Raw genomic sequence first — 12700 nt, forward strand, 5'->3', positions numbered from 1 at the left:
AGAGCACTGGCCCCCTGGAAGCCAGTTCTGACATGTCTCTGATTTCAGTGCCTGGCACTACATAGCTACTCAGGGACTAGTTGTTGAACGAATGCATGAACAAAGGGTGGAGTGCAGGAAGTTGTGGGTAACTGCATGACAAATGTATAAGCAATTGCATTAACACTGAATGAACAAGTGGATGAAGGCAAAGGATGAATGAATGAATGGAAGCATGAATGTTATTGACTGTCATCATTACAAGCATTATCTATCATTACAATAGACTGGAACATAATTTATTACCCTCTAGGAGACGATCTGCAATAGAAGACTGTTCAGTCTGTGTGGCTATACCAGGTCTATTTTGTACAAGTAGTGAATTCTAAGTCATCACCTTATATAGCCCCACGGCAGGCCTATCCCTTTATTCTCTTCTATTAGCCCAAATTGGTCTAATTGCACTACTGGGAGATCACACTCATTGGTAGGGCCCTCTAGCCTCATGGTGCAGTCTGTAGGAACAGGGAATAATCTCACTTCACACTGAGTGCTACCCCTTGCAAAGTCTCCACATAGCATCTTCTGGGAGACCCCAGGCCCTCCACTTTATCGAGCAGCCAAAGGAAGAGACACGGTTGATCTCAGGACTCACCACCTGCAGAAGTGCGAGGTAGCCCATTGCAACATTATCAAAGTTGACCTTCACATTGACCCAAAAGAAGCTTCCAGTGTGGTTTTGACGTTCACAGTCAGACATGTTATTCACAGTAGTCCAAGGCACAAGAAGAAAGCCTTCACTGGTCTTGTTGATGCATTTCTGAAACTTCCCTGCGAAGAGGTTCACACCCATGATGCTGAAGATGAGCCAGAAGATGAGGCAGACGAGGAGAACGTTCATGATGGAGGGGATGGCGCCCACCAGGGCATCTACCACCACCTGGGGGGAAAGGCAGAAAGACCTGGAACCCCACCTATGCCACACCCTTCTTGCCCGATCCCAGTTCTTTCTACCCTCACTTGGGCTGCTTCATGAGCCAGTGGAAGCAAGAGAAGTGGGTTAATTAGAGCCATAATTCAGACTCAGAAGACAGAGACACTGGGCAGTGAGGATGGGTTTATACATTCTCTCTAAAGTTCATTCAGGGCAGGTTTCAGTGTCTCTCCTTAGGACTGAGGAGATGGACATATTTACAAGCACATACATACTCATTTAGGGGTGCCAGTGTGTGTTTTGTACTTGCACATACAGACTTCTAGAACTTTGCTTTATTTTATAAACTATATGTTTATAAAATACAGTTTATAGTGTGCTTTGGTCAAGAATCAGTGAAAACCCAAATCCATATTCACAAACTTGCTTATTTGTAAATTAGCAACCTGGAGATAAAATAAAATAAACATCAAAGTATTTCAATCATAAGCTCCTAGCGTTTGTAAAGGTACAAGTTAATTTTAAAAGTCCACTTTTGTTTTGAAGGTACGATGTCTTCTTTGAGGCAGTGGTGGAGGAAGAAAGCAAACCTTGCTTTCTGTACCAGAAGACTTTCATAATTATGTGGAAGGGGAGGGGAAAAAATGAGCAGTCCCTCATCCCCCATAAGACAAGGGCCAGACTTGTGAGCATTCCATCCTGAGGAAGACAGTGAGGGCGAGGTGGCGGCTAAAAGCCTTGGATGAGGAGAGGGATGGATAAAAGGAGAGAATCCATAGGACCCAATGACTCTGCTGGGTTGGAGAGAAGATGCATTCCAGTGGGTGGTGACTGAGCTGCTGAGCTGCTAATGTCACTGCATTTAAATGGAGTGTCAGAGGCAAGGCTCATTTGTCATGGAAAGATGAAGAGCTTGGGGTGTTCCAGAGATTTTGGCAATAGGGACAAAAGACAGGGTGGGGAGATTGAGGTAAGAGATGCTTGTGACTCCGTGAAGCAGGATTGCCTCACTAAGAGCAGGAGAGAGTGAGGTCTGAGTCCTGGTAGATGTGATGTTTGAGGTGAGAAGGGAAGCGGGCTTACAGAGCGACTTGAAGGAGAACTAGGAGAGTTAGGATACTGCAGCACCACCAATGTGACAGCAGAAAGTGGGGACCCCTGAGCTGACCTGTGGGGGTAGGGCCTGGAGCTCAGGGTCAGTAGTATGGAGGGCGTAAAGGGGGAATGGGTACCAAATGCTGCAGACCAGAGCAGTTAGGAGATAGGTCTTACCCGCATGCCTTCAAATCGAGACAGGGCTCGCAGTGGCCGCAGGGCACGGAGGGTCCGAAGGGCTTTGATGGATGCCATATCAGAATACTGCAGCACCTTCGCTATAAGGCTTGTCAGTGAGATCTGAGTGCAGGCAGAGAGCAAAAGCATCACCCTAGGGTTCCAGAAAGTTGACCCTGGTGGATGGAGACAGGAAATCCCTCCCACTCCCTACTCTGTCAGAGCCATCATCCTGGCTCCCACCTTATTCCGAACTCCAACGAGAGGTATAGTGAGAGTCCAATCTCTTCTCTTTCATTAAAGATTTCATTCATCATTTATCTGAACTTTTGGCCAAGAAAATCTCAGTCTCCCACATCGCCACCCCCTTGTACGTAGGTGATCAAGCTCCCAGTGTAGTAAATCAGCCTTCCCTTTCCTCTCTAGAGGCACCAGCCAGGTCCCAACAGCCTTTAAAATTTGACTGACTTTCAGAGACTTGGAGAGATGCTGGCCCTTCATGGGGGGTATGCAGGAAGTCTATCTTGAGGAATATAAAGTGAGTCTCGATTGTACGTGCTGAGAAAAGTGAGGAAGAAAGAGTCCTGAACTGGGTGGGGTCTAGTTCCCTCTCAACCCTGATATTTTTGTGACCTTGGGTCAGTGCCTTGTTAGTGCAGGTTGTACTTCCAACCTTTGTAAAATGAGGAATCAGACTAAGAGAACTCCGAGGCCCTCACAGCTCTGCAGTTTTTCAGGAAGAGTGACTGGCATGGGGCCAGGAGATTCAGCTTTGACAGATAGCTGAGATATAATGACTGAGTTGTGAGTCCCTGTTGGTTGGTCAGTTTTGCATTTTTTTAAAGTGTTGGACCAAGGACTGCAAAGGCACAAACTTACATGGAAAAATGGTCACACCTTCCAGGAACTTTGAAGGTGCCAGGGAGATACCCTGTGCATTGGCTTGAGCTTGCCAGAGACTGTGACCCAATCCTGGGAGACCCCCAACTGCACCACGACTGGTGGGCTGAATTCAGGCTCAGCTTATCTTGACAGCTAGGAGGGGATGTCAGAAAGGGAAGGGTTTACACTTGGGTGCTAGAGCCCCAAACAATGCCTGTTCTCTGAATTGTGGCTTATTCCACCAGGACAGAAAACTGGAATGGAAATGACCCCCTTCCTCCAAACAGGCAAGGCTCCAGACACCAGCAGGTGGCACCCAGCTGCCTGGCTTAGTGAGAGCAGGAGGTTTGGGGCCAGTTCCATGCTGGACCCTGTTCAGTCTTTTGCTCAGCCTCTGGGAAGTCTGCCTCATGTGCAAAATCTGCAGTTGAGGCAATTAGGAGCTAGGGCCTCTCCAACAAAGCCCTCCCATCCAAGCCCAGCTCCATTCCCACTGCTCAGGCCACAAGCCTCCCAAATGGTCTCTAGGCTCCCGTATTGCATCCATCCCATCCATTCTCCTCTGCAAATTTGATTATGATCATGTTTCTCTCTTACTCCCAACCTTCACTGATGCTTTATCATCTCAGGATAAGCTCCAGACTCCTTAGCCTGTATTATATGGCCACAGCCTGCTTTTCCAGTCATATTTCACCCACGTATCCTACCCAAATCAAGTTGTTCCCTAAATGTACCTGTGTCTGTGCCTTTGCCCAGGGTCATTCTTTAATTAAGATTGACCACCCCCAGTCCTTTTTGCACCTTGTTGCTCCTGCTCATTTTAAGCCTTATATCTAATGCCACCTCCTATATGAAGCCTGCCCAGCTACACAACCCCCATAGTGGAAGCAGGTTCATGTCTCTATGTCCTTAAGACACTATTTCCAGCAGTGCTCACCACATCCTCCCTCATCATATGTTTATTTCTCTCTGTTGTCCTATCTGCTAGAAGAGTAAAGTATAAACTCCTGGAGATAGGGAATTTTTATTTCTTGGCTTCTATCCCCCCCAAAGCACTTCATAAAACAATCTTATATGCAGTAGTTATTGATATAACTAAGCATTTGATAAATTGAAGAAATAGAGGCATGTTGGGATGGATGGATGGAAGGAAGGAAAGAAAGAAGGAAGAAATCTTGATGGAAAGTTGAATGATGGTTGGATAGAAGAATGGACTAAATGATACAAAGAGAGATATGAGAGTTGAAAGGAAGAATGGAAGAAAGAAAGCAAAGAAGAAAGATAAAATATAAAATCATGGATAGTGGATGAATGGGATGGATGAATTGGGGAAGGATGGATGGCTGGATAAATGATGGATGAATGAAAAGATAGAGAGATGGGTAGAGGAATGGAAGAGATTGGAGAATGATGGAAGGTTGACTGGATGGAAGAATGGGTGGGTGGATGGATGAATGGAAGAAAAAGAGGTGAGTGGACAGATGGGTGGAAGAAAGGAAGGATAGATGGATGAGGTAAAGGAAGAATAGAAAGATGGAAAATGTGTGAACAGAAGGAAAATTGGATGGAAGGTGCTTGAATGAGTGAATAGTAGGTTAGATGACTGGATAGTTCAATAGAAAGACAAGTCAAAAGATAGAAAGAAAAAAGGGTTAAGGACAAATTGATAGAGGGATGGAAGGAAGGTTAGGATGAATAGATGGGCAGAAGGGAGGAGGGAAAGAAGAGTGAGAATAGACGGATGGAAGGAGAGGACTGACAGGATAAACAAGAAGTAAACATGAATGGATGTTTGGAAGGAAGGAAAAAGGAAGGGTGAATGGTTGGATAGATGGAAGGAGGGATGGATGGTCAGAAGGAAGAATTAGTAGGCAGATGGATGGATGGATGAGTGGGTGACCACATCAGGGGATAAGGACTGAAACTAGTGAGTACTTAGAAGTGACTGCCCCTAACAAGAGTGGGTAGCTGGAATAAAATTTTCCTTTCATTTATGAATAATTATATGATATGTACAAAATTGTCACCTGTGACTCAGATTGCAGGCCTCACAGCTAATCCCTGTGGTACAGTGGCCTGACACTGCTAGCACATTGGTATCAGGAAAGAAGAGAATTGGGTGCACAGACCTGCTGTGGAGGACCTGCCAACACAGGAGGCTGGACAGAATGTTCTGAACTGGACGCCATCCAGCTTCAGGAGGCAAGCACCAAATACAGACACATTTCCTAACACCTCTGATGTGCAGACCTTGGCACCAGTGGCTGTGGGAGTGTGGGAAGCAGAGGCAAACATAGCACGTACCTCCCCCACCTGCAGGGACCCTCAGACATGCAGCAGTGAACAAATAGCTCAGGCAGCCATCCTGAAAAGCCAAGACTGCAAGGGCTTGGGTAGATAGAGGACTGTATGGTTAAGAGGAGGAGGAGTTCACTCCGGGCTTTGGGGGCTAGGAGAGCTCTTAGGAGACTTTATTGAGGACGGTCTCCTCACACCTTTGAGAAATCTCAAGTTTAATGTGTGGGAGGCACTTGGTAAATCCCCTAATGCAGGGCTAGTGGCCACAGGTTCATCTGAACACATGAGCTCCAGTTCATCACCTCTCCAAAGGGACCCTTTGCCCCTTTTAGTGCCACTGGGGAGACACCACTGGTTTAAGCTCAGTGGTTCTCAATCCTGTCTACACATTGGACATGCCCAGGGGCTTTTAGAAAATACTGATGCATGGACTCCACCCAGGACCAGTAAGACTCCAATCTCTGGGAAGAGTAGTGTTTGTTCACTGTGTTCTTAAGAGCTTCCCAAGTGATTCTAAAGTGCAGCCAGGGCTGGGGATCATTGAGTCAGTGGGAGGGCAGGTTCTCTGTGCCAGGAAGTCCTCAGCATCCCTAGGTCTAGAAGCCCTGACAATGGATGCAAGGTCATGTGCCATCTTGCTTTGGATGTAAAATACAGAGGTAGTAAGTAGTCTTTCTGGATGGAGACCTAGGAACTGAAGACTCACCTGAATGTCACTGTTGTGTTGGAATCGTGTACTGCCTGGATCTTATCTGAATCACAGGTACGCAGGGTTATTCTCAGACCCCTTGCTAAGACTTCTCTTTGGAGTCACCCTTGAAGGCCAGGCCTCCAAGCTTCCTTTGCATTAGTTGCAGTCATCAGCCAGGGGAAAGGACCCCAAAGCCCACAAGTGCCCACTGAGACACTCACGTTCACGATGAGGAAGTCCAGCCAGCACCAGGCATTGGTGAAGTAATTTTTAAAGCCATAGGCCACCCATTTGAGCAGCATTTCAAACACAAAGATAAACGTGAACACCCTGTCGGTGTACTCCAGCAAGGCCTTCACCGTGGGCTTCTGGTCAAGGTAAAAATCTTCAAAGGCCTGGAAGGAAAGGAGCAAAATGGTAGGCGGCCTAGACCCACAGCACTGGGGCCCAGGGACAGGGAAGGACCCAGTCAGCCCCTGAGAGAGCTTTGGTAACCAGTTTGCCTGCTTCATTTTTCTTCTCTGCTCTGGGAGGTAGGGTGGGGTAGTGGAGGAGGCCCTGCGAGATACAAACGAGGACTTCCTCGGAGCCAACAGGGACACACAGCCCTGCTTATACTTTGCAGGGGAGCTGAACACAAGTGAGAAAGGAAACCTTCTCTAATTGGATTTTGGAAGTGAACCAAAGGGATTGCTAACAGTGACTTAGTTTAAAAATAAAAGCAACAAAGGATGTTCGCGAAAATGAAAGTAAGACTCAACAGTGAACTCTGAAAAAGAATGCTGCATTTCATTGGTAATCAAGGAAATTCAAATGAAGAGAATATGCCATTTTTCTTTTATCAGATTGATGAAGAGGAAAGGGCATGGATGGGAGTGGATGGTCGGGGGGAACCCCGCAGTCGGTTTGGCTGTGGGGAATCAGCTACTCTCGTATACAGCTGGGCGGAGTGAAAACTGGTTCAGTTTTTGGGACCCCAACTCGGTAACATGACTCAAAGCTTTTAGAAATCCAGCAATTCTGCCTTCAAGAATGTATCCTAAGGACACTAGATGTTGTTGGTGTCCCACCTAGATCCTGTTTAAGGAGCCAGTATGACCATCCCCAGCTGCTGTGAACGTTGGTTGCTAAAGGCTGGTGAACGCCCCTGTTGCCTGAGGACACGTCCCTGGGCTGAAGGGAAGTGCCTCCGCCTTAGGAGACTATATCACCCCTCTGGGGGCAGCCGCAGCCAGGGTCTGACCATCCCCTTGCCTCAAGGTGGGACAGTCCCGTGAGGCCCTTTATGTTTCAGAGGTCCTGTGGGATCAGGCTGAGGCTGGGCTTCATGGGAACCCATGTCTTTTCCCAGCTCCATTCCCTGTTCTGTCCTACTTCCTTCACATGCTCCAGCTCAAAGCACACCCTCCACAAACTGCACAAGAATTCCTGCTTCTGGTTCTACTTCTAAAGCTAGACCTAAGACGGGAAATAAGCCAATGTTTCCAAAGGAGTGTGCATAGGATATTCAATGCTTATTAGGAGTGAGCTTGGGGGTTAGTTACATTGCAGTCATTTAATGAGGTAGGAGGACCATATTACTGAAAAAATTTACTGAGAAATTACAGAATGCACAAATGTGGTTTCCGTTTTGTAATATTTATGTATTACATGCCTAAGAAAGATGGGAAGGAAATGCACCAAAATGTTTTCAAAGTGAGATTCTCTTTGAGTGATAGGAAAATGGGTGACATTTTTTCTTTGCATTTTCCTATAATTTCCAAGTATTTTTTTTCTCTTTACTTTGTCAGATAAAAACTCATGCTATTTTTTTTTAAACGTACTCAAAGTAGAAGCATTAGGAAGACTAAATTTGGTGCCAGCCAGTTCAGTCCCCTGGGGAAGGAGATGGGGAGGGGAGGGAGAGCACTGGGGTGGGGCCAGCAGCTGGTTTAGGATGTGAGCTCCCTGCCGGGATGGGAGGGCAGGGGAGCAGCAGGGGTGTGTGGAGAAGGGGAGTAGATGGACAAGGGAAGGAGGTGATGAAGAAGGCACTTAGTCCTCATCAAATGACTGAGGTTATCATTTGCAGGACAGAGGGAAGGGCAGGTGTGGAGAATGCACTGCCCAGCCTCCCTTTGCCCCGCAGTGTGGCCTCTGCACTCAGGACTGTGCTGAGACTGCTATTCTAGGGGGGCCGTCACCACCCTGTGCCAGGGCAGTGGGCACCATCAGACGCTGCCACCCCCTCTCCAAGATGGCAGGCCGGCCAGCCTGCTCCGTGAGACACTTTTCCCTCAGCTTTGTGCCCTTGCTGGCCTAGCTTTCCTTCCATCTCTCAGATCAAACCTTCTCACCTGCCTTTGCTCCTCCCTAAGGCTGAGACAACACCCTGAGCAGTTTGGGCTCCCTTCCTGGGAAATACGGCATTTAAGTGGGTGCCCAGATGGTCCGTAGATTGTTTTCAGGGAGTAAATGGCACACAGGGAGCAAGACAAGTGGAAACACTGGGAACCATGAATCAAGAGAGTGGGATGCTAGTCCTCCCTTTAACTAATGAGCTGGGAGCCTGGGCAGGTCCCTCCGTGTCTTTAGGCTGTGACGTCCTCATCCATAAAATGTGGACAGCCAAGGATGAGTCCCTTCCTGTGCCTACGTCTACCTTGGTTCATTGGGAAGATTAGTTGAGACTGTGTAGTGAGCCTACGCCATGGTGCAGAGAGAACATCCTTCCTTGTCCTACAAAGCTCAACACCCAGCAAGGGGCTTAGGAAGTCTCTTAACAGAATCTAGAGGACTGTAAGGCCTTGTTATTCAAAGTGTGGCCTGTGGACCAGTGTCAGCATCATGTGGGAGCTTGCTGGTAATGCAGATTCTCAGGCCCCACCCCAGATCTACTGAATCAGAATCTGCATTTTAACAAGTTCCCCGGGTGATTAAATTTTGAGAAGTGCTGTTGTAATGATTTGCCATGCAATTTGAGTGAGTGATAGCAGTACTTGCAAGCGGCTTGACAGGGCAGGGAAGGATGGTCCTCTTCGTACTGGGCCCTCAGAAAAGGGCACTGTGTTGGGAGGTCAGAAGGTGGAAAATCAGGGACTTTGGGATCAAATGAAGGCAAAATTAGGTTTTCCTACTGACAAACTGGGTAACCTTGGACAAGTCCCATAAACCCTTTGAGTGTCAGTTTCCCCAACAATAAAGTGGGACGTATACACTCACTGCTTGAAATCCAAGCAGCCAGGTGTAACAGGCCATGACATGGGCCCCTCAAGCACCTACCATGCCCTCCTGCTAAGAGGAGTCCTCATGCTGGGCTGCAGCTCGCCTTCCAGCCACACGTTGGGGACTTTCAGCCCAGGAATCAGGGGAGCCCACTGCTGCAGCTCCAGGGCCTTTGGATGGTGGAGACCCCACCTGGAGGGCTTTGTGGCATGGAACCCCTACTTCTGCTTACCAGCGCTCCACTGCTGAGCAGGATCATGAAGATGATAAAGCTCTCGAACCAGCTGTGCTCCACGATGAGGTAGCAGGTCTTGCGCACCTGCCAGCCCACGGCCCATGGAAACTTGAAGCTGTTCACTTTGCAGCAGGGACAGTGGCGAATGCAGCCTGTGGGGAGAGGGGACTGATGGTGAGTGATGCCCCACTGGTACAGGAGGCATGTTTTGACTCCAGCCCTGAAGGGAAACCACTCTGCAGAGAAACACACTTGCCGCTATTTTGGAAAAGAATTCTTTCCTGGAATATGAGAGAAGTGGGGTCCCTTTCAGGCGGTCTCTCCATCGTGCCCTTCAGGTGTCCCTCTCCACCACTGGTCTTGCCCACTCTCACCTCCTCCCAAGCATCTTCCTCCCTACAGATGATAGTATAGTCCTTATCCTTATCCCACCTTCTCTGGAGCTTTGACAAGACATGGGGCCTGAGCCTGGGGGTGTCTGAGGGGCTATGCCTTGAGCCTGTGCTGAACTGGGGGGGGTCTCCACATGGCTGGAATGGGGCCCGGGGGCAGCCTAGCTAAGGGTCACGTGAAAGTGGAAACTCAATTAAGTGGTTTCTTTGTTTGTTTAATTATTTAGGCCACACTTACTTTCACAGTATGAACTATATGTTTATTCACTTATTGCACAAATATCTATTGAGAATATAACAGGCTTCACTGTTCTAAACATTGGAAGAAAAAGAAGAGTAAGATGCAGGTTCTGCCTTTAAGAGTCACATAGGAGATGCAGGGACACAGGTGCATCATGGCCCTCCTCTGAGTCCTTTTATTTCCCAAGTCAAGGGTTTATGGTGGTGGCTACCTTTTCCCTTTCAACCTCAAGAGGGCTGGTTTATAACTCAGTGAGGTGTTTTCGAGGGTGATGAGGAAGGCAGAGCATCTGTTTGCCATGTCTGACATGGCACGAGATGCAGATCCCACCAGTCAGCTGCTGCAAGTCTGGCATCTGTGTTTGATGCTGGGCCCTCAAGCTTGGGAGTGAGGAGCAAGGGGCACTGCTTGCCTGTCTCCCCTAGACCCCAGGCCAGAACCCTGGACACAGAGGTGACCAGATGAGTACTTGTTGAGCTGGATTCTGGCCCTAATGAATGTCAAGTGGAGGAGGTCTGTGGCTGCCACTCTACCTTCTGTGAAGCAGTCATCTGGCTCATCGAGGTCATCCGCCAGCTCAGGGATCTTCCTCAGGATCTCCTCAGGATCCAGGCAGTCCACAGTGCTGCCTTCTGAGGAGCTCGTGTCATCCACTCCCTGCAGGGCAGAAGCCCCAGCAGTGAACCCAGCTCTCTGAGGGGCCCAGTGAATCTGCACATTGTCACCACAGGTCCGACTGGCTCAGAGCTCTGAGATGCAGAGAGAGCCCCTCAGGGCTGGACCCACCATGGCGTCCCTTCTGTTTCGGTGCCTTGCCAGCTGAGCCCCAGAACAGTCATGCTCTCTGAAGAGCCCCAGAGGTTCAGCTGTGTGAGGCTTTAAACCTCCAGGCCCCTGATGGAGGGCTGGCGATGGCCCGAGACACGGTAATTACACCCATAAAGACTCTCAGCCTTCACTGGGCTTGAATATTTAATCATGGAGCAATGCTGCAGGGGCCCTGTTGCCCTCCTGGCAGCTTCAGTCCTATAATGTTTCCAGATGAATTCAATTAGGAGCTGAAGCTGCTCTCATATTAGTAAACCTGATCGCTTGGCTAATGGACTCAAATGGTGGGGTGGGTCCCCATCTGTCACTGTCAGATCCTCCCTGCCTGGCTAGGGTCATGGACAAAATCAAAACAAAAACAAAAACAATCCCCAGCAGTAGTGTACTGAAAACACTGAGTAGAGAAAACTAGCCAGGAGAGTCCTTAGAATGCTCAGCAGAAACATGTTCTCCACGTGTAGAAGATGGCAACCCTCACCCAACTGGAACCAAGAGGCTGGTGTTCACCCAGAGCCCTCAAATCCCTTCTCATCCCACCTTCTTCTCTCACCCCGCTGGGTCAGCCTTGCCCAGAGGCACACAGCCAGTGGCTGGCACTCCTCAAGCTGATGGGCTTGATAACTTTGGGATGAATTATGTCTTCCTTATCTTTGCTTACCCGGTGCCTGTCACCATCGGCACTCAGTGGCTAGGTGTGAAGTTAACTTCTTGCATTTAATACAGTGCTATTACAGATGCTAAACCTTTAGAGATACCTCTTTCAATGTAGCTTATTTTCTTTAAAGATTTGTAATGAAACCACCAAGTTTATTTTTACCTCTTATAAGATCTTCTTCCTGCTCAGTCTATGTAAGTCTGTCAGTACAGCACTCAGTACAGACAGCCTCTCCCCGGCACCAGTCTGCTTTTGGCCCGAGAAGACAGTGTGGACAACAGAAAGCGGGGGTGGGAGGTGGGAGATGGTCACAGGGAAGACTTCCTCACCCACAGCAACTCCGACTTTCATCTGCTGGCTCTGAAAGATACTTAACTTTCTCTGTGCACTGTCTTTTGTTTCCTTTTTTCTTGGCTGTCATTTTCTGGGCACTTATTCCTTTTCAGGCAGGAGCTAAACATTTGACAAGCAGCATCTCATTGAAGCTTCAAAAGAATCCTACCAAGTAGCCATTACCACTCAGCTTCCCAGAGGGAGACACGGAGGCTCAGAGAGGTTGAGGAACAGGTCCTCGGTCCCCCAGTCTATGGAACCTCATTCTTCCCGGTGAAATCATGCTGATTAGCCCAGAGGTTTGGAAGGACTTTAAAAATTCCCAAGATGAGACATGAGCCTCTGCTCATGTGTAGTGTAGTTGAGTGTAGTCTGGAATACCCCACGCCCAGCCCTATCCTCCAATCCCCTCCATCCCACTGGTCATTGTCCGGCAGGCTGTTTAACCTCTCCAGGAAGCTCACATACCTACCTCTGTAGGGTCCTGAGCAGGAGCCTCGTCTTTCCACTTCTCACCTAGGTATGGAGCCAGGTCCTCAGAGAACATTCCAGAACCTGAGCTCCTGGGTGGCAGGTAGTCCTCACATCTCCCGACTTGTTGCAGCTGCTCCTGCTAGTGAGAGAAAGCCCCAACTTGGGCACCTGGGCCCACCCTCAGCTAACTAATTCTAACTTTGAAGAGATAGTGCACATCATCATCTGCCAGAGCCAAGGACCTAATATATGCAACGAACATACATACATACAGCCAGATAG

The 12700-nt window shown here is 48.5% G+C and overlaps 1 protein-coding gene across 1 annotated transcript in view; it reads right to left on the reverse strand.

Annotated features, from left to right (window-relative positions):
* Positions 1–12700, reverse strand: part of SCN10A (sodium voltage-gated channel alpha subunit 10) — a gene marked incomplete at both ends in the record, with an annotated part of 89219 nt that overhangs the window by 10684 nt on the left and 65835 nt on the right. The window contains 6 exons of the mRNA XM_081247357.1: positions 635–919; positions 2186–2308; positions 6278–6451; positions 9493–9647; positions 10662–10785; positions 12417–12557. Coding sequence (XP_081103483.1) covers positions 635–919; positions 2186–2308; positions 6278–6451; positions 9493–9647; positions 10662–10785; positions 12417–12557 — 1002 coding nt within the window. The remainder of the gene's footprint in view (positions 1–634; positions 920–2185; positions 2309–6277; positions 6452–9492; positions 9648–10661; positions 10786–12416; positions 12558–12700) is intronic.

Source organism: Mesoplodon bidens, assembly GCF_964165515.1.
Source record: "Mesoplodon bidens genome assembly, chromosome: 10".
In the NCBI taxonomy this organism is placed as follows: domain Eukaryota; kingdom Metazoa; phylum Chordata; class Mammalia; order Artiodactyla; family Ziphiidae; genus Mesoplodon; species Mesoplodon bidens.